This window comes from Lactuca sativa, chromosome 5 (genome assembly GCF_002870075.4).
Source record: "Lactuca sativa cultivar Salinas chromosome 5, Lsat_Salinas_v11, whole genome shotgun sequence".
Lineage (NCBI taxonomy): Eukaryota > Viridiplantae > Streptophyta > Magnoliopsida > Asterales > Asteraceae > Lactuca > Lactuca sativa.
This window is the reverse complement of record NC_056627.2, coordinates 304836963-304859954: the sequence shown is the minus strand read 5'-3', so window position 1 is coordinate 304859954 and position 22992 is coordinate 304836963. Positions and strand designations below refer to the sequence as shown.

The window sequence follows — 22992 nt, the reverse complement described above, 5'->3', positions numbered from 1 at the left end:
GTGGACAATATTGACGGGGGATTATTCTTTGTTTGGGATAAGGATCGTTGGATCTGAGGCGAGGCTAGGCCTGTACAACACTCGATTGGGTGAGACCCGTGGGCGAGGCCCGTTCATTTGTGCAGATTAGGTGAGACCCATGGGCAAGGCCCATTTGGTTATGATAGAGTGGTTGAGACCCGGTGGAGATTGGATTGAGCAAGGTATTGGATCACGTTTAGGGTGGGATGACTCTGTGGTCAATGGTTGGTAATCGTGTGGTGGTTAGGCTGGGGTAGCCCTTATTAGTTAGACTCTTAGTCGGAGCCTTGTGACGAGACCAGATGTGAGACTGCCAGTCTCCGCAGTGGATTGGGGATTTTATATCTCGATTTAGTGGAAGGTCGTCGTGGAATCAAAAGATTTTAGATAGAATGCAAGTGTAAATATTTGGATTTTGGGATGTGAGTTATGTTCCCAGTTGACACAAGGGGTTGAGACTTGCATTGGGATTCGCCTTTGTTTATCTGAAAGATCTTTTCAAAATCAAGGTATGGTTAGGATTTTGTCTACCAAAAGTGTCTTCTAGATGATTTAGGACGGGAATGATTTATTTCAGTTCGGATTGTAGAGATAGGTCTTATTGATAGTATTTCAGAATGTTTTTTCATGTCGGGAAGTTGGATAAGATATTGGATTCCTGGATCTGAGCTGAATAGTGATGATTGTCCTTCATCGGTTAAGGTTAGTGGGAGCAGGAATTCATTCGTCGTAAGTATGCGAGTTCTTCTAAGAATGGGTTCGATTATTGGAAGGTCACCGTATGATGGGGTCGACTTTCATCAGGGATCTGGAATAGTTGGTTAGATCGACTAATTTCTTGGTGAGTAATAAAGAGTGATTTCGAGGACAAGATCTAATTTAAGTGGGGCAGAGTTGTAACACCTTTTTTCGAATCATTTCATACTTAGGGGTCGTGACCCAAATACTAGTTATCATAAGGCTTCTTTCCTTAGGGGAAAAAGAGAGTTAGGCCCCTTTGGATGTGTGTAATGTAGATTATGTGATCCGAGAGTTTGGTGATAGTTCAGGCCTATTATGAATTTTGGATTTAAGTTTGGAAAGTTTTAAGGAAAATGAGAGTTCATAGGGTTGTAGACCTTCTCAATATATTTCTGTGGATATAAGGATCGTCGGAATCAGAGTTGAAACAAAGAAGTTACGACTGTTTGAAGTTAGGACGATTTTTGGGTTAGCCGTGTACGTTGGGTGTACTAGGGCATATCTAGTATGTTGAGAATAAATTGAAACCCTAACCCTAGTTTGATCCTTATGAGAAAAAATAAGGTGTTTTTAAGTGCTTTGGAGTGTTCTTGGTGCACCTTGAAGAAGGAACTTACTGAAGAAGCGTTGGTTGCATTGGAGCTTGTAGATCCAGACCTTGTTCACCTTGATCTTTCTTCTGGAGGTATAAAGTTTGAATCTTGATGATGAAATTGTTAGATCTATCTAGTTTTGGGTGTTATGAGCTTTTGGTCACTTTAGTGCATAAAGTTTAGATTTGAAAGTTTGTGACCTTGTTATGGATAAAGTTGGAAATTTTATCCATCTAAACATCATATTGATTCAGATCTAAAAGCTTGACACATGGACTTAATGGATTAAGTTGGAAAAGATGCACTTTTAGTCCATTTGAGACTAAAAGACTAGATCTTGGTTTGTTGGACCATTCTAATGGATAAAGTTGGAAACTTTATCCATTACGGATTTATTAGGAACCATAAAAATATTATCTTGATGGGTTTTGATGAATCATGCTTAAGTTGATGTTAATATTATAAGTTTAGATGGACAAAAAGGGTTTTAGGTCCCATTAAAACATGTAAAGGAATAAAGTTGGAAACTTTATGAATCAAGACCTTATTGAGAGGTTAGATCTGAGTTTGGACGTCTTGGTCTTAAGCATTAAGTGCTTAATATGAAGTTATGGTCATCTGATGAGTACATTGGGCGTATGTATGTGTACACTCAGTGTAATGCAAGAAGTCCTCGTCTTTGAGCTTTAGCGAGTTGTGCCTTGTGCTTGAGTGGGCCATACGTGAGGCGTACGAGTTGGGTACACAGGGCGTATTTGCGAAGTCCTCTTTTAGGCCTTTTGGAGTTTGACCCGTGGGTTAGTGGATCGGATATGAGAAGGGTAAAATGGTCTTTTACCCATTAGAAGTATAAAATATGGATTGGACCTTGGATTTTGGAAATGAACTTAATTATTGATTAAGATATTTGATTATGTCCAGTGTGAGGTTTCAGGTGGCAACAACGTATGTGTCTTGGTTTATCTCGGATTGAGGTGAGTCTCCTAATCCTCACTGTGTTTGGCGGGCCAAAGGCACCAATGCCGACCATGGTTTATTAAGATTAGGATGTTAGTTGTTTGTGTGACTCTTGCATGTATGATATGTGATACATGTATCGGGCGGGGTCTGATGCCAGGAGGGGGCTGATGAGTGTATTGTATGTTATTTATCTTAATGATTCTTGCGTGTGTTTTATGTGTCAGTATGAATGTCGGACGTGGCCTGATGAATGTGATGAGGTGGGGCCATCTCATGTTATTGACAAATCTATTCCAAGCAGGGCCTGATGGTTGTTGGGCATGGCCCATTGTATGTTTGATATGTATGGTATGTGGTATGTTGGGGAACTCTCTAAGCTTTGTACCTACGGTTTTATGTTTATGGTTTCAGATACTTCGAGACAAAAGGAAGGGCCCGACGTGATTGCACTGCATCCAACCATGTTTCCGCAACTTTATGATTTTGGGATTGTACTCTGATAACTATTTTTATTCTGATATATTTTCGAATGATTGAAAAGGCCAAATAGAGTTTATGGTTTAATTATAAATGAAATTTTTACCTTACAATTTTTGGGATGTTACAAGACTATTGTCACCATGCATCCAAAGTAGCAAGATAGCAATTAAAACACCTACATCAAACCATTTGGGGTTGTTCAGGGGGTTCAAATAACATTTTTCTGGTATTCTTTTAAAAAAGTATTTATCTGGCATAAACTTTTCTAAGCCTACAACAAGTTCAAGAATTGATAGATGGAAACAACAACTTTCTATTAAATAAAGGATTTTTAAGGAAAAAAACGGATTTTGGTCTAGTTTAATAAAAACCGGTTCCAATCCGGTTACATGTAATATATATATATATATATATATATATATATATATATATATATATATATATATATATATATAGGTTCAAATGTGGATTGACATCTATTGTGCGGATGTGTGGACAGTGCTGTGAGAATGACAAAAAAAATATGTTGTTTCATAATATGAATACGTTCAATCTTACATAACTATTGTCATTATCATACATTCTTACTAATTAAACCGTCTATAAAGTTATTATATACTTTTTATTATTGTTCTCATTCTGTCATAATGTTGTCAGAATGTCTATTGAGTCGTATTTTGTCGGAATAAAAATAAGTAAAAAACGATGCGTGAGAACAAAAAATGAATAAAAATTAGTGAGAATGCATGAAAATGACGATATTTTTGTAAGGTTGAACGTATTCACATTACTAAACAACTTATTCTATTAGTAATTCTCATAGAATAGCGTTGTCCACACACACACACACACACACACACACACACACATATATATATATATATATATATATATATATATATATATATATATATATATATATAGACAATGCTAAACCACCCGTTTGATTTCAAAACCCAATAAATTCGTATCAAACCAATTCTTTCCTATACCAGTCGGTTCGGGTGTTTTTGCAGGTCTAATTTTAAGCTTATTTTTGAATGCTACAAATATAGGAACTTTGTAGGATGTCTTATTTCATACAACACGGGGAAAATGGCCACCCATCGTGTTAGTGACAAATTTATTGATACCGGGGACTTAGAACCCCTGTCAAATTACATTATATACTAAAAAATAGAGAGAAATTTACGTCTCTCTAGCCTTTTGCAAATTTGAAATTAACACCACCACCTACATATAGACCCAAGCTTTGAAGTTATCATAACATTGAAAAAAAAACATGTCTTCCACGACGGTTCACAAGTAAAACCCCACATGTTATCCAAAATCCAGTAGCAAAACTAGTCCCCCCACCAATATAGAACCATCCCCAAACTTCATCTACGCCTTCTGCATCACCCTCACTTTCTCCAACGACGGGTGGTACTTTTAAATCTTCAGCCCCGGGACATTTTTCGGTAAGAGGAGGTCCACATAGTCCTGCATTTCCATTGTATCTTAAAGGGGGAAAAGATTGGAGTTGAGTGCTAGATGGGATTCTCCCCGACAAGTTATTAAATGACACGTCTAGGTAATTCAGTAAACTCATTTGAGACATGCTTGATGGCATCCGTCCTGAAACATTGTTCTAGATAAATCCAACGTCAAAAGATTTTTCATCTCACCAATTGTGCGTGGAATCTCTCCAAATAGAGAGTTCATTGACAAGTTCAGGGCAATCAAGCCATATATATAGATTGGTAATTTCATATGGTATTTGTCCTGTTAAATTGTTGCTTGACAAGTCAATGCTCTTCAAAAATTTCAGAATGCTAAAGAATTCACGTTCATCTCCATGCCACTGAATAATTGCATGGTCAACATATGTGTCCTGTATATGTGTATCCCCACTTCTTACAATTGTATTAAATTGTACATCTTGTAAGGATCCTTTTTGAGCCATGCTTGTAAGATTACTCAAACATGAGGGGATGGTTCCATGGAGATTGTTCACTTACAAGTCCAAAATTTGAAGATATACTAATTGACATAATTGTAAAGGGATGGTTCCAAAGAAGTTGTTTGATCTTAGAATAAGAACATACAACCTTGATAAGTTTTCCCCAATCCAGACAGGCACATTATCAGAAAACTTGTTGGCCCCCAAATTCAACGATTTTAAACTCGTGCAATTTTTTAAAGACAAAGGCAATTCTCCAAAGAAGTTGTTCTTGTATAAATACAATACACTGAGATTGATCAGATATTCAATAAAGGGAGGAAGCCTTCCAATAAGATTATTTTGTCCGAGATTAAGAACTTTTAGCTTTTTAAAATTCCACAAACAGTCCGGGAGTTGTCCGATTAATGAGTTATGAGAGAGGTCAAGAAATGTCAAGAACCCATCAACAATTTGGCATATAAAGGAGATCCCTCCATAGAAGTTATTTCTAGAAAGATCTAATGATGCTAAAGCGGAAGAGACTTTCGGTATTTGGCCATAAAACTTGTTGTAACTCAAATCTATCACCGAACCACTAGCAAAATTTGATGATAAATCTGGTATTTTCCCGCTTATGTTGTTGGAAGAGATATTCAAATATTCTAATTGAGAAGGCCACATGTCCCAAAACTTGTGAGGAATTGTGTCTGAAATACTATTATTGGAAATAACAAGACGTGTAAGATTTTTGAGTGTGTGAATCCATTTAGGGAAGTGAGGCCCTATGTTGCAAGACCTCAGATCAAAATACTCTACATAATAGAGGCTTAACAAGTGATATGTGGAAGGAACTCTAATTTTATTAAAAGAAAAGTCAAGCCTTTTAAGTCTGTGTAGTTCCCATAGTTTCTCATTTATACTTCCAATTAAGTGATTATGAGATAAGTCCAAGTATTCAAGGGATGAAAACTTTTGGACCTCATCGGACAAATACCCTGTAAGTTGGCTTCCTGGAGCATACAACTCTCGTAATGTAAGCGATGTGCATCCTGACAAGTTGTTGAGAAAATCAGGAAATTTGACAACAACGGAGTTGTTATTGAAGTACAAATTTTCTAAACCACAGAGGTTACCAAGATATTTAGGGATCCCATCTAACATGTTGCTAGAGAGATAAAGATGGAGAAGGTTATTGCTGGTTAATGGGAGCAACCAACGATACATGGATGAGTTAAGATTGTTATCACTGAGATCAAGGGAATGAATAGATGAAGAAGAGTTGAGAAATGAAGAATATGGATACATGACTTATGAGAGCTCGCATCCCTTTAAACTTAAAAGTGATAGTTTCCGGAGACTCAAAGTTACATCTACCCAATGATTTTGTTTGGCTAATGAAATCTCATCCATTTGAAGTTCCTCCAAATGAGAAAGATGGGACAACCACTCTAGATTATCAACTCTATAGCTTCCAACAGATCCAAGGTAGAGCCATTGCAAGTTGGTGAGGTTTCCAAACTCTAGAGGAATGGTTCTATGAAAGGAGTTATAGGAAAGGTTAAGGTACCTTAACCGAGTCATGGAACCAATGAAACTAGGAATGATTCCATGAAAAGAATTTCTAGAAAGGTCAAGATGATTCAAATAAGTTAAGTTAAGCAATGAATTGTTTATCTCACCTCCAAGACTAGAGCCGGAAATATCAAGCCCTATGACATGACATGTTTGGTTGTTGCACGTGACTCCTTTCCAATTACAACAATCATGTTCGTCAGATCTCCATGTAGAGAGAGTATCATTGGGGTCATGAAGGGAAGCTTTGAAAAGAAGGAGATCAAGCCTCTCCTTATGCAAACACTTGTTCGTAACACCATTTCTATAATCGCCTCCCAATTGGCTAGCAGTTTTAGTCACAAGGAGCAAGAGAAGTGAGAAAAGTAAAAAAAGACAAGGATTCATTTTGTAAAATGAAAATCTTGGGAGATTTTTGGTTTGTATATGAAGTAAGAACTGCCCCCATGAGGGTTTATAATCGTGTGAGTGGCCTCCTACTTGTGTGGGCCACACAATACTTAATTTCCATGAAATTATAACATAACTAAAAGACTCGTTCAAAAGTCTTGTAAGTATTGTCAATTTGTATTTGTATTCATTATATATATCTTTTCCAATCTTGTTATATTTTTAAAGACTTTAAAAGCGATGTTACATAAAATTATGGTTAATTGTAGAACTATTATCATGACACAGTACAAAACCTTCACCGAATCCAAACAAATAAGAGCAATCGTTGAATTCACCCCCCAATTTAACACCAATTATTTAATGAATCCACCTCCATTATTTAAACAATTTATGTTTATGCCCAGATAGCAAGAATACTTCATCCTATCCTCCAAAGTATTTCATACCTAAACAGATTTATAAAAATCAATTAGTAAAGCGGATACATATATAATTTATGATATCAATTGAAAAAAATCTAATTAAACAGAAACATAAACCCACTATTCAACAGAAAAGAAAAAAAAAATCAAAATCAAAATGAACGTCTTTCAACTAGAAAATAGAGATGAAGAGGAAAAGTGTGCTAAGGCAACATATTCACTTTAATTGACCTCTCAAGTATGAGGCTACAATATCTATCAATCGTGTGTATTGATGTCATTGATTTCTATAAATAGATACAATCTTTCATCTAAAGAAAGAAACACCAAAGTTATGTGCATAGTATATTTCTGATTCAGCCTTATATATTCATAGACTTTTATAACAATAATAAATACAACTAGTTTTCATTTAATTCAAATAGGGTCATTAATGTTTTTTATCCATTAAATCAAAATCATATATCAAAGTTTCAAAAAACTATTTGAATGTTAGCAATTCACTTTGATTGACTCGAGTTACATGCCTATTGCTATTTGCCAATCAACAAAATGAAACAACAAAGAAAAAAAAGGAAGTGTTTTTCAACATATTTCAAGGTTAGATATGCAACACATATCCTAAAAATGAAATATATAATACATGGTTACATGTTTTGACTCCTAAACATAATCTAGATTCAACAAACAGTTAAAGAATATTGTTTTCTAGATATCGTTGTTACCAATACTTACGATGAGTATGACCCTTTTCTTAGAGAGATGTCTAAGTATATGATGTGAAAGGCACACTTTATAGATACAATGATGTCTAAGTATTATGCGCCTATTCATATTCAACTTTAGTTTTTGGTGTTTTTTTTTCTTGAATATGGTTATGAAGTCACAAATACTAAATATTCGAGTACCCATAATAGAAGCTTTTTCACCCCAAAAGGCTCATGAAAATTTAAAAAAGCTATTGGAAGAGCTTTTTCATGGAGCTTGTTAATTAACAAGCTTTTGGTATGAGCTTTTTCAATGATTTGGTGGGATCCATAGATTTTCAACCAATTGCATATATACAACTTATACAAGGGTCCCACAAAAAAACAAATTGAAAAAACTCCAGTATTTTGGAGATAAAATGAGTTTTTTTATGAAAAAACTCCAACAAAAAGGTCTCATATTGTGGATGCACTTATAAGCTACCATCTTAATGTATATGTTTGTGATTCAAGTGCCAGGTCAGCCTTACGTACCCTGGAACAAGGCTACCGAGTGTTCGAATCCCAGCTTTGAAAATTCATTGAGGTTTCATTCTTATTATGTGTTGAAGTTTAAATAATTGATCTATATTTCTTTTAATATTAGAGAAAAGATATTTGATTAAAATTTTGTGGGGTTTGTAGCTGAAGAAGCAAGTGTATCTCTTTGATAGGAGTCCACTAGAGAGTAGTTGGCAAGGCGAAGTTAAAGGCAAAAAGAAGATGAAAAAAGTTATATTCTATTCCATCTACTTTAATTTGTTGTGTTTAAATAAACTAATAAAGCTTGTTTCTTTTATCTTTCCAACATTAGCATAATCAAAGTACTTTACTAGATGCAGGGCCTTCTTGGTTTGATCTAAGATTATGGCAACACCTACTGGATTATTCCACTGCATATGAACATTTTGATTACTTAGAGTTTTTGACTATAAGGGTATTTTTTTTTAAAAAATATATAGGTATAGTTCTTTTTAATTTAACCTTACTTTTTGCCTCAAATTTTTAACAAACATGATTATAACAAACAATTTATTTGAATCTAAACCAACTTCTTATAAAAACCAACAAACATCTTAAATTAAAACCAATTCTTAGGTAGGATGTTTTAACTACAAAACCAATTCGTGTACCATCAATGTTAATCACCGGTCAAACAATGTGCACACTCATTGATAGAAGGAGAAAAAGGCCCAAAAAAATACATCTAAATTCCATGGTTTCCACATCGATTGATCTCAAAACACACCACTCGACTATAGTCTCTGGATTGCACTTTTGAAGTGCACATAGAAATTTTGGTAAAGCTAAATAAGATTTTTCCCAATTCCCAAACACCTGTTTAATTTCTTTCTATTTTTCGATCCAAGCCTTTTTGTATCAACTTCATTGTTACTCATCATTCCATTGCACAGCAACTTGAGAGATTGTATAGAGATCTTCATTATAAATAATGTCTCATATGACATTAGCATCCATCTACCAAAAACAACATCAAAAAACATAGGTAATCAACAATAGCTAAACAAAATCACTAAACAACATCTACCATCAATTATAATGATAAACTCACTCTCAAAATCAGATATAAGAAATAAACATCATCTATTTAACTTTAGCAAATTGCTACATCAAAATTCAAACTCGGAAATCCCTCTCTGTTTGATTTAAACGACAACTCAGTATGTTCAATTCAAAATTTTAAACCTAAGCTTGTTCGACAAAAAATTCGACACTGCCTAATAAACACACAAGAAAGTTCATAATTGAAACTTAATACAATCGAAGCTGTGAGATGGAGTAAAAAACAAGTACATGAGATCAAGTTGTCACCAGCTTTGGACAGAGCTAGAGTCGCTATAGTCGCCGATGTATGGTGTAACCGATGGTGGAGTGTCCGAGCAGAGCTGTGGCCGGTAATGGTGGTTCAGGTGAGACGATGGCTTTCAAAAACTTATTGGCTTGAAAAGTAACAATTCAAAAACATTGTTTGAGAAATTCGAAAAATCACTTTTTAAAAGTGTTTTCATTGGTTTCATGATTAGATTCTAAAATGTTTAGACTATTCACATCAATACAAGTGCAAGGCTAGTACAAGACTAATGATCTTTCAATTATGTCACATTAGGTTTTATAATTACCACTTTTAATTTATAATTTTAAAATATATCTAAAACAGATTATACTTACTATATATTATATATGCATGTGTGGTATAGCATAATACACCTTAAAAATGTACATCATAATTCATAAAGTAACGATGTTCCCACTTATTTATGGTTGCAAGACTTTCAGCTGTTGCAAGAACTTAGCCAATGTGACTTTCAAACACTGTCCATGTTTTGCAAAGTAATTGAAAGCATCCACTATAACATCCCAAAAATACTAATAAAATTGTTCATTTTTCCAACCATCAGATCCACACAATGCATGTTCCAAAATCAACCATAGCAAAATATAATACAATCATCAAAGTAAAACAATAGTCATCAATGCATAAAATCATAAGGGGATGTTGTGTAGTCAAGTCGAGCTCTTCCCTTTTGAACTGGAAGTACCTGAAAATGTCAAACCACAAAAACTGTAAGCACAAAGCTTAGTGAGTTCCCCAAAATACCACATACCATACATACGTGCCTAACATACAAATGGGCCCAACAAAACATACCAATGCAAGAGTCATAAAGACAACTAGCATCTTACACAGTATAGTGAGAAGACTCACATGTCTTACGAAATCAAATAAACTACATCTCAATGTCCTGCTGCAACAGGTGCTACAACACACCTAACGAATCAAACAAGGTCCAACCTTAGTTTATACTCTAAATCCAGCAATCTTGAGCAAAAGTCAACACATCTCAACAAGCCAGGGTCAAAACCAACAACAAACATCTCCATTAGCTGACCCTCATGTCGTGACTAGCCCATGGTCACATCGTGAGAAACGCACTCATCCCGGTCTCAACTCGATCACGGTCCAACTCAGTCTCGATCCAGGCTACCATCACGTAGGGATGTCAACGGGGGCAAACGGGACGGGGAATGCATCCCCCGCCCCCGCCCCCGCCCCCAAAATTTTCCCGTTTCCCCGCCCCCGCCCCCGCCCCCGAAATCTCCATCCTTTCCACCCCCGCACCCCGCCCCCGAATTCCCCTTCTGACCCCCGCCCCCGTTCCCCTGCCCCCGATTGATTTTGGGCTAACTTATTTGGGCTAAAATAAGTTCTTGTTTGGGCTAAAAGAAACTATTTTTTGGGTAACAAATATATATTTATAACATAATTTTACATGTTACAAACAACTTAAAAACATGTTTTTTGTTGAATTTTTATACGTAAAAATTATTTTATTGTTTATTATACTTATATAATTAATATATGTCAATTTATATAATTTGTTAACGGGGCCCCCACGGGGGTTTCGGGACGGGACTACCAACCCCCGCCCCCGCCCCCGAAATAAAAACGGGGGTTAACCTTGCCCCCGCCCCCGTCCCCGATTTTTTTCAACAAATGCCCCCATACGGGACGGGGCCCCCACGAGATCGGGGTCCCACGGGACTTTTTGACATCCCTACCATAACGTCGTGATAACCAGGTCATCACATCGTGACATAAACAATCCAAAGTAATCGGGAAATCTCTAACTGTTACATCGTGAGGACGAGCTTTCTCAGCTTAATGGATTCAACTCTCAATCCATTAAGGCATCTATCCAATCTTCCCAAAAGGCTTCCTGACGTCCTATATTATCTAAAGATCGATGCTTTTAAGTTATGCATGCTTATTGTGAGTCTAAGGCTTAAACTAGGTTAAATATGGAGAAATATCACCAAAGATATCATACATGGGTCTAATACATAATCAAATTCTAGATCTAAACCATATAACACTCAAATGGCTTCAAAGATCCATAAAGTTGTCAACTTTATGGAATCCTATCACTTCAACTTGCTTAGACTTGAAGATAAAGGGACAATGACTTAGATCTAGCAACCTAGAATCATAAAGTTTGGATCTTGGACACTTACAAAGGTCTAGAGATGCCCACAATGAAGTCCCAAGCTTGCCAAGATGCTCTTAACACTTCCAAGGCCTTCTTCTTCCTTCAAAAACAATCCAAAGCATCAAAATGAACTTAAAAAAAACATAAGAGAAGGATTAGGGTTTCTCAAGAGGGTTTTAGAGGTTGAGGGTGAAGGAAACCCTAGCCTCTCACTTCCTTTAAATAGGGTCCAAGTTCGAAAATTAGGGTTTACCCCTGATTAGGTGTCATGTCGTAACCAGCATAGTGTCACGTTGTGACACTTCAATGATTATTCTCTTTTATCGCGACGACGCAACAGTGCTTCCTTCATGTCGTAACCCACCCAAAAATCATATTTTACTTTAAATTCCATACCTCAAGGATCGAGATGTTACACCCGTCATAGGTGCTCTCAAGGTTGTAGAACTCGCTACTCGGTACCTGGTACCTGCTCGGCCGACTGGGGAGTAGCGAGTACTCGGGGAGTACTCGGATTCGGTAATTCATGTAGAAATGTTTTTTAGAAAATTATATATGTCAAAATCATAAGTTAAAATCATAATTTGATTGAAATATATAACCAAAATTAGATACATGTGAATACATAAAAACTGAAATACACGTAATTGTCTCACTACGTGGATAATTACTGAAAATTTAAGATATATATGTAGTAATAATCACATGTTTGTGTTAAATAATAAATCATTAAGTGCATTATACATATTAATCTTGAAATTCTTAATTTTTTCTCTTTTTATGACAATTTTGACCCTTTGACCGAGTTGGCCGAGTTTGACCGAGTAGGCCCGAGTTTGACCGAGTTTGTCCGATTTTTGACCGATTTTGACTAAATCCAAGTTTTTTGGCCGAGTTGACATTACTCGCCTCGGTGGAGGGCTGATTCCGAGTAATCGGCCGAGTACTCGGCCGAGTTTTGCAACACTGGGTGCTCTTATAAAACATCATTTTTTTGTAATTCATTTTAAATTTTTTTATCATAATAGCTTTAAAAAGAAGATTTTAAGCAAAACATTTTTGAACTTATTGATGTTTTTACCATAAAAACTAATCCAAACATCTTTAAAAAAAATCAGTTTGCAATCCTAAACACCATCGAGAAACCTAACCATCCATTTTGCTCAAAGAGTAGCAGCGGAACCATTTTTGTTTGCGATGATAGCTTCAAGAAAATGTAATGGTCCATTCGAACAATCCTTTAGTTGAACTAGCGGTGAGCATTGCCCTCAACTGTACTGAAACTAAAACTAGTTTGGGAGCAATGGACCATGGACCAGACCGCTAAAGCATATTGCAAGTGTTGCTTTTCTGGTACTTGGACCGATACAACATGCAATGAGTATGGTACAAGTCAATATAGTAGTTGCAATATGTTGGGGACTGTAACTTATTGAATATATAACCAAGTAATATGAAATTATAGCCTGAAATGAAGGACATACAGTAAACTATATGTTGGAAAAAATATCATATCAATCTAACTTTAAATGAATAAGTTATAACATTTTAAAATATTTCACAGATTATGCAATATACCGAAACGCTAAAAAACTTTCAACTTTGATACGTCATCTTTGGGATACTGGTTACAAAATGAAATATAAACAGTAAAATACATTTTGGAAAAATATTATGTTAATCCGACTTCAAACGAATGACTTATTACATTTTAAAGTATTGCCTTTCAAAATTCCAGTCCAAAAACCGACCACATACTATAAGACTAATTAATGTTCTCAATGATATATGAATTCATTATATATTTATATTAAAGTATAGTATTATTTTAAGGCATCAATCATATATTTTTCTCCAGGTATACCGTCTACAAAAATATTTGTCCTCACATTGTACCAATAAATTGAAGGCATTGACGCATGGTCCTTTCAACGCATTTTCTTACAAAAAAATAGAGCAAAGCAATTGAATCAAAGTGCTCATAGAAGTGAATCCTATTAACCAAAACGACATAAAGAAATAAGAATTTTTAATATCATTTAAGGATTTATGAATTCTATGAAATCGTGGATGGTATAACCTGGGGTGGAAGAACAATCACTATAAGAAAGGTCATGGATGGCATAACCTCCGAGTGCAAGATTATCGGGTAAGTAAAAAAGTAGGGTTTGTATGCCTTAATATGTTGTTATTTTTTGTTAAGTATTGAAATGTAATTTAGAGTACATTGTTGATATTGCTATTTAAACTAGATTGCATATATTGCATTCAAGTATGTTGCGATCCAAACTGGATTTGTTATTTGAAGGTTATTGTGATTTGTGATTATTGCATGTATGTTTGTATTTAAAGCGAATTAAGTGTACGGTAAGGTTGTTATCATAAGCATGTTTCTATTATTTTAGGTATATTGCAATTTGAAAATTGTTATTCTTATTATTTATAATTGAATAGGTTGTCCCTTTTATAGTTGTTATGTTGCAGGATTTAGTAAAAATATATTAATGTACGTTTATTGTTTTACTTATTGAAGGCTAAGATTGAGAATAAGTATAGAAAAATGGCCGGCGATGAAGTAAATGCCTCAAACGGGTTCTTGGAGTAGTCATACACAGGGTGTTGGTAAGAAACTAAAACATGTATATTTCATTACACGCCAAGTACTTAAAAAAATAATCAAAACTTCAACAGTTAACTCAACGATTCACTCAACAAATACAACATTTTAACAAACGACGATGTCTAAAAATCCAAACTACCAACCAATACCACCGGTTCAATTCCAATTTGATCCCTCACTACATTAAGTTCCAAACAATCGGATTAATAAAGAAGATGATGAAAGCGATGATCTACAAAGTTTTGACGAAGACAATTAAATTAGGTAGTATGGTTACATTTTATGAAAGTTTAAAACAATTTCCCAAGATATTTTAACTGACTTGATAAACCACTTGTATAAAATTTGTATTATAACTAAACTGAGTTTTTATAATATGTTAAAGTTTTTTGTTATTAATTTTACTTTGGAATGCGTTTGAAAAACCAGGTAAAATGCACAAAAAAGAGGATCAAAAAATACATTTGTACAATGACTATAGTGACGACAAGATGTGACGACATGTTGTGGCTATAGGTTGTCCTACAAGCATGACATGTCGTCACCAAAGGTCAACATATAGCCATAACATGTCGTCACTATAGTTGAATCTATAGCAACACGTCGTCAATACATATCTGTCTTTTTTATTTCTTAAAAAGATATAGCGACAAAACTATCACGATGATATGCCATCCCTAAAAATTTACATACGACTATGACATGTCGACAACAAAAGACGCCATGGCCATGAAGTTATGATGACGGTGTATATGAACAATATGTGTCGTCCCCATAGCCCTCGCTTCTTGAAGTGATATGATAAAAAGAATTAGACCATGAGTGGTTCTTCATGGGTTCATGTTTTTTGAATGGTTGCAAAACAAATATGGGTTAATAAGTAGGTGAGGGGCTGTAAGTGGTGGTGACTCTTACTCAAAAAGATAAAATTATTGCTCTTTATAAGACCCGACCTCCTTATCTTTTGGAGGCTTAGTATACAATACATTCACATCTACATATGAAGAAGTAACCATATATGTATACTAACAATTATTAATAAATACCGACTAGAAAATAAAGAGACGGCCTGAAAGGCTGAAAGTAAGGCACCACTATCCACTTTCAAGTCCTATTCACCACATATGATGTCCCTATCTGAGCAACTAACTTTATATTCAGGAGCACTATATTGGTCATCAACTTTCTAGTCAACTTCATATTGGTTATTAACATATTATTTGTAGTGTTGAGTAAGTTGTTTGCACTTAGTTGGAATTTTCTACAAACCCATATTAGGAAATAACATAAAAGACTCCAGTTTATGAACATATACTAGGAAAAAAAGCCCAAAGAGAATGTGTTCTCAAGTTATGAAACTAATAAAGTAGCTCCCTCTTCTCATGAAATTGTGCAAATGATTTGGGACTCAGGTATATAAACATTCACCGGTAAAAGTATAAGGAGCCGAAATATAACCTAGTATATGTGTTAGCTGTTAGGTGTCACGTTGTCTAGTTATTACATATTATTTTATGAGGGTTTCATGTTGCCATAAACGATAAAAAAAAAAATGCAAGTTGAATGCTATTTTGGATCAAACTTAATATATGTTGCCAATAATCTAATTACATTGTTATTTAGCATAAATTACCAAAACTACAAACATTATGCATTAAATGCTTAAGCAAAAGGATTTTTCATTGAAAACTTACATCATCGACTTTTCTTTATGTGAATGTTATGAGAAGTATAATCTTTATTTAGTAACACCAGAAGTTATTAGTTGTTCTTTTAACCATATATGTAATTAAACCATTTTTAATTAGTAGTGTAACGGTGAGTCATGTCTAGATGTCTAACTATGAAAAGTTGCAAATAAGAGTTGATCATTAATGCTTAAAGTATTCATGGTTTTAAAGAACGTGTGTCGACGTACACCTTAAGTTTTTCAACAACAAAATTTTTCTTTTTATAATAACTCATTCCATGTGTTGGAACCTTGTCTTCATCATCATCAACGAACACATTTCAAAACAAGACACTATGGTGCAAAATACTCATCAATCGGTACAGGGAATCATGCTTTCAAGACACCAAAAACACGCTCGATGATGTACCGAAGTTTTGCATGTGCATAGTTAAATTTTACTTTATTGGTTAATGTACATCTTTGACGAAAATCTTCAAGCCAATACATCACATTACGATACGGGACCATAAATCCCCGAATGTAAGCATACGTGACATCACAAAGATAATATTTTTCGGTAAAAAGAAAAAAATAATAATCAGTTTTTTAACTAAGATAAAAGTATTTAAGAAACCATAAACTTGGGTGGTAGTGGAAACAAAAATAATACATGTGGATTTGCTAATGCTTATGATAATATTGTAGAATCATGTGTTAGTCCTTCCCAATCGGCCACAATAAACGTAAAAATCATGTTGAAGTGACAAACTATCAATACATTTTGATAACAATCGTCTTTTCCCCTATCTCTATAAATCTTGTTCTTAACAGGGATAAAATGGATCATAGTGTCATCAAGTGCACCAATAGCTCATTTGAAAATCAGTCATCTTCTTATCATGTCTAGAAATGTTTGGATTCACATTAAAAAAAGTTGGTACTATAATGTCTTTTATACATAGCATTATTTTGTCCAACATTTCATGAAAAAAATTATGAATTGTTTGCTTTGAATGTTGAAAACTCCGTTTGATAATCACGTAAAATTAATTATGACCAATTATCATAAAAAACAAAGCAATCTTTACATCAATCGATACATGTTAACAACATACTTGGACAAAAGATTCACGTAACATGTGTAGTACTACACATTGTGGAGGATTACGTTCCAATAACTCTAACATGTATTCATGTCCCGTCATTTTCAAGTAATTGTCTCGCACTCATTTCACACCCGTCATAAAAAAATAACGGAAATAAAAGTAGATTGGAATTACAAGAAGTATATTTTGATCATGATTCATTATGAACCTATTAATCAACAAAAATAGAAGTTTAAAACATAACATCAACCAAAATTCAATTAGCAAAAAACATATCATTAACCAAACTCAAATGGCAAAAAATAATAATAATAACATTAATCAAAGTGTTCCAACACAAGAATTTTAAAAAAAAAAAAAAAAGAAAAAAAAAAAAAAAAAAACACTAGTTCTAACACAAGCAAAAGCCTTCAACAGTGGTTCCAACACAAACAAAATCATCGGACAATCTTTTCGTTCTTTAGAACTACTAAATGTGTACCAGTCATCTCGATCCATCATCTTAATATTTCGGGATCATTGGGAAAATTTATCCACATCTCTCTCACATTTATAGTCCCTCCAAAAATGTGATAAGCAAGCCTAACTCAAGCAACTCTTAACTTCTTTAAACATTGAGCAATTATATATCGTATTAGCCCTTTAATCAAATGTCATAGAGCTTTTTACATATCAGGTGCTAAATCGTCAAAACGCTAATAGAAAATGTAGGTGAGGCACCGAAAGGTGAATCGGGTGAGGCACTAGGAGCTCGAGCTTTGGGAGTTGAGGGTTTAGCCCTTTTGTTGGGGTTACCGGAAGGCAAAGCAATAGAAAGTGGTGGCTCAGGAAAAGGTTCACTGGTATGATGGGGAGTGTCATCATCTTCATTTATGGTAAGAGAAAGGGTATCCATAAGCTTAAGTGGTTTGACATGACAAGAAGATGATCCATGTCTCGATGTTGTTTGAGATGGGGTCCACCTGAGATTACCAGTGACATTATTTCCATCAAAGAGGGTTCATCATCTATGGCAAAAGAATGGGTGTCTGTAAGTTGAAGTGGTTGGATATCACAAGAGGATCTATGTCCCGATGTTGTTTGGGATGAGGTCCACCTGAGATTACCATTAACACTATTGCCATCAAAGCTTTGGAAACGACAATGGGAGAGTTTTCAAGTAAGCGACCTTCGGATATCCTTAAGCCCAATATAAGAAAAGTAATATAAGAATAATTGCCAACTATATACAATAATGTTAAAAAAAAATACACACACCTTATACAATTAGTGAGCCTTTTCCTGAGCCAAAACCTTTTGGTGCTTCACCTTCTGGCAACCTCAACAAAAGGGTTAAACCATCAATTCCTAGAGCTCAAGCAACAAGTGCCTCACTAGATCCACCTTTCGGTGCCTCACCTAAAGCTTCTATTAACGTTAGTGATTTAACACTTGATATGTAAAAAGCTCTACGACATTTGATTAAAGGGGCTAATGGAGCATACAGCTCATCAATGTTTAGAGATGTTAGAGTTGTTTGAGTTAATCCTGATACATCATCTATGTTGTGTTATTTATCACATTTTTGGAGGGACCATGAATGTGAGAGATGTGGATAAATTTGCTCAATGATCTTGAGATATTAATAGAATGGATCGAGATGACTGGTACAGGTTAAAGGATTCTAAAGGATGGAAAGATTGTCCGATGATTTTGCTTATGTTAGAACAATTTTTTATAAGTTTTTGTTTGTGTTTGAACTATTGGTTAGGGTTTTTTGTTTGTGTTGGAACTATTAGGTTAATGTTATGTTTTTTTGCTACTTGAATTTTGGTTAATGTTATGTTTTTTGCTACTGTAATTTTGGTTAATGTTATATTTTATTTTACTTAAATATTGGTTAATGTTATGTTTTTTGCCACTTAAATTTTGGTTAATGTTATGTTTTAAAGTTCTCCTTTTGTTGATTAATGGGTTCTTAATGAATCACGATTACAAGCTACTTCTCGTAATTCTAATATATTTATATGTCCGCTATTTTTGGAAGAGTGCGGGACAATAATTCAAAAATGACGGGACATGAATACACGTAAGAGTTATTGGAACGTAATCCTCTACAATATGTTGAAATACTACGCATGTCCCTAGAATACACATCTAGCATACACATCAGAGGTATTGAAACGTAATCCTCTACAATATGTTGGAGTACTACACATGTCCCATGAATCTTTTGTCGAACAATGTTGTCATTTTAGAGTAAATTACTCGTTAAAGGATAGCAAACATGAATCAGTTGAGGAAAAGATGATTATGTTTTTTATAATGATCGGTCATTAATCAATGTTACGTGATTGAGCATATTTCAAACACTTAAATCAAAAAAGTCATAAATTTTTTCATGATGTGTTGGACAAAATAACGTCATTCACAAAAAACATTATAGTCACAACTTTTTTTAATTTGAATCCAAACATTTAGGGACACGACAAGAGGATATGACGGGTTTTTAAATGAGCGGTTGGTGCACTTGATGACACTTTGATGCATAATGTTGTCCTTGTTAAGAAACAAGATTTATATAGAGATAAGAAAAAAGACGATTGTTACAAAAATGTATTGGCAATTACCGACTTCAACATAACTTTTACGTTTATTGAGACCGGTTGGGAAAAAATATCCCATGATTCTAGAATATTATCAGAAGCATTAACATATCCATATGCACCATTCTCGTTTCCACCAAATAAGCTTATGGTTTTTGAAGTATTTTTATCTTAGTTTAAAAACGGATTAATTTTTTGCATTTTTACAGGGAAAATATTATCTTTGTGATACCTAGAGCTAGCAAAAATCGACCAAACCCGCTAAGCCAACTCAAAATTAGTGGGTTGGGTTGAGATTTTTAACCCATTTAACTTATTAAATGGGTCAACCCGTCTAACCCATTTAATTAAATGGGTTGGGTAAAAATTATCAACGCGTCAACCCATTTAACTTTTATATATATATATATATATATATATATATATATATATATATATATATATATATATATATATATATATATATATATATTAATCAAAGTATAAATTTGTAAATTCTAATGTTGCATTATTATTATCTATGTTTAATAAAAGTCAATCCTAATTTTCATCATTTTTTTAGAGCCGATAATACTAGTCACTCTCCAAAAGCACTGTGAAACCAAAAAGTAAATAACATTATTCCTTAGGTCATTCCAACACTTTCTTTAAAGAAAGTTATGATGCATCACACTAAGTCCATTTCATCAACGGTATCTCTTAGGCCTTCATATCATATAAAAGAAAATCACGCCATGTGAGAAGCTTAGCAAAAAAATATTTATAAGACAAAGCTTCAAATGTTATCCAAAATTTCCTTTACCAAATTATCTGTCTTACGATTTTTTTTGCCCTTTATCTAATGTGTGTTTGTGTTTGGTTGTCTAAAGCAGCCGAGGTGGCGTGATGAACCACTTGAAGATTATTTGTCAGTTCAATTGTCCCAAGAGCATGGATATGTGCTCATTAATAGAATGCTTAGAAAGAGGAGGCAAATAGAGTATGATAATAATAACCACACTTTTCATTGAGGTTCTTTTGTTCCTTTGGCATACATTATTATCCTATTAGAATATTATGTACCTCCAATCCTCCATCTAGTAGGTCCAGTTTTTCACCATGTGTGTCTCATCCATTCATTAATCACAAATGTAAATTCTAAGCCAAAGTTGCAACAAAGAATGTGTGTATATCGACTATGCTCGACCTAAACATGTTCCTTCTACACTCTACTCCCATTTTCCTTATTAAATATTTGAATACCTATAAGTTGTGCTTTAAGTGCCAAATTTGCATCAAGTACCTTAGAACACGACTACCAAGATTTTATTCTTATTATATGTCAAAAGTTTTTAAAAAATATCCATGTTTTCCTCCAGGAATATAAAGCAAGTGTATCTTCATAGGACTCCATCAGGAAGCAAGTGACAAAACAAAAAGGCATTAATAGCTGATGGATGATGAAAGGAAGATTGAGGAACAATTACTTTGTCCACGAGCTCATTACATTATGTTTTCCATCTACTCTTGGAAAAGCTTGATCAAATTGTAACAGGAAAAACAAGAAACAACCCACTTCATATCCAAACAACTAATATACTGAAATCATAACACAGTAAAAGAAAGTTTACCTGATTTGAAAAGCTACGACCTGCGATTCCAGATTAGACAAGGGAAAAAAAAAGCTTGCGTCACTCGAATCCAAAGTCCCGGTGGCCATAGAATAAGCAGCTTCTTCTAATCCATAGCTCCATCACAGGCATTCACATCGAACAACGATGCCACAATAGCACACTTTCTTATAAACACATCATACGATTTGAGACCTAGAATCATACGATTTGAGCCCTAATTCAACTGATTTCATGTGCTTTATGTGATAACTGGAGGCGAAATGTAGAATGAATGACTTCCCCAAATTCGCTCTCGTATGCGGCGGAATTGTTTTTGATAACGATGGTAACCCTAATGCGCTGTTTTGTAACGCAGCAAGAAGTTGGGATGGGTTATTTTCTAAGAAAATTGAAATGTGATTTTATTTGGTTAACTTTTTTAATGTCTTCTTATTTTATTATCAAATGAAAAAAATTGGGATATATTTTGTTTTATCTATATAAATTTGAATAATAATTGTTTTTTGTTTTTTCGATTTATATGACAACTAAAAACAGAATTTGTTGGACAAAAGTAGAGAAAAATGTTTTTAAGAAAAGAAAAAATGGTTTTAAAGGGTATGAATGTATATAATTTGTATTAAAAATAAATAAATAAATCCTAAAATTGTGGTTAGTCTTCTTATATTTAGAAATTTAAGTATTTTAATCTTTTTAAATAAGATATTTTTTGCTCCTTAAAAACATGGTTATCATTCCCATGGGAAGAAATCATCTTCTTTCTTAGCAATGATGCCTTCATAAATAAGTTTATTTTTTGTTCTTAGTTTGTAAATTACTTATTTTTTTGCAATTTTATTGTTAGGTTGAACTTGTGATGTTTTTTTTTCTTTTGTTGGGAAAGAATACGAGTTAGAAAAACTAGAAAGAAAGTTGGTTTTTGAAAATATAAGTAATGGTTTTGATTGTGTATATTTGTATCAATGTTCTAAATAAGATGAGGAAGCTTCAAGCTTTATAAGTTAGGGTGAGACCATGGCATTTTTAATGCATCACACAATTTTGTATATAATTCTATATATTAACATATATGTTTCCTGTTATATAAAAATAAAAATATATGACTTAAGATGGTGTTTTTTCTGGTACAAACATATGATGCATATTGGTTGAACCATGATAATTTTGTATATAATTTATAATTTTATATGTGAACATATATGTTTCCTGTTATATAAAAGTATATGACTTAAGGTGGTGTTTCTTATGACGTCAGGTACAAGCATATGACATGTATCGGCTAAACGATATCGAGTATTTTAGAACATAGTAAATTATATAAATGGTATGTGCGAGTTTAAATCCAAGTTTAAAAAATCTAACACTAGCATTTCTCATAGTTTTATTTTCTTGCAAAGATGGTCCTACAAACAATGTTTACAATCAAACATTAAATACCATAAAAATGTCCATTTTATTCTCCTTTTATCATTTTCTTATTTATTTATTTATTTGCGTAAAATTATTGAAATCATCCATATGGTTTGTTCAAAAT

At 33.9% G+C, this 22992-nt stretch overlaps 2 protein-coding genes across 6 annotated transcripts; both read right to left on the bottom strand.

The window, feature by feature from the left end:
- Window positions 1-3872: 3872 nt before the first annotated feature.
- LOC111888032 (serine/threonine-protein kinase BRI1-like 1) lies at window positions 3873-6691 on the bottom strand. Its single transcript, XM_023884147.2, has 2 exons — window positions 6399-6691; window positions 3873-4277 (listed from the first exon to the last, which is right to left on the bottom strand). The coding sequence occupies exons 1-2, from the start codon at window positions 6676-6678 to the stop codon at window positions 4057-4059; spliced, it is 501 nt and encodes a 166-aa protein (XP_023739915.1). The 5' UTR covers window positions 6679-6691; the 3' UTR covers window positions 3873-4056.
- Window positions 6692-10195: 3504 nt separating this feature from the next.
- Window positions 10196-21909, bottom strand: LOC111888042 (uncharacterized). 5 transcript variants are annotated; one of them, XM_023884155.3, is made up of 3 exons: window positions 21456-21847; window positions 11888-11962; window positions 10196-10413 (listed from the first exon to the last, which is right to left on the bottom strand). In XM_023884155.3, the coding sequence occupies exons 1-3, from the start codon at window positions 21542-21544 to the stop codon at window positions 10269-10271; spliced, it is 309 nt and encodes a 102-aa protein (XP_023739923.1). In that variant the 5' UTR covers window positions 21545-21847; the 3' UTR covers window positions 10196-10268. The 5 variants fall into 5 exon arrangements, 1 of the variants encoding a protein (XP_023739923.1); XR_002849009.3 differs by lacking the exons at window positions 10196-10413; window positions 11888-11962 and adding exons at window positions 14721-18439; window positions 18518-18658 and having other exon boundaries at window positions 21456-21846; XR_002849011.3 differs by lacking the exon at window positions 11888-11962 and having other exon boundaries at window positions 21456-21909.
- Between the last annotated feature and the right edge of the window lie 1083 nt (window positions 21910-22992).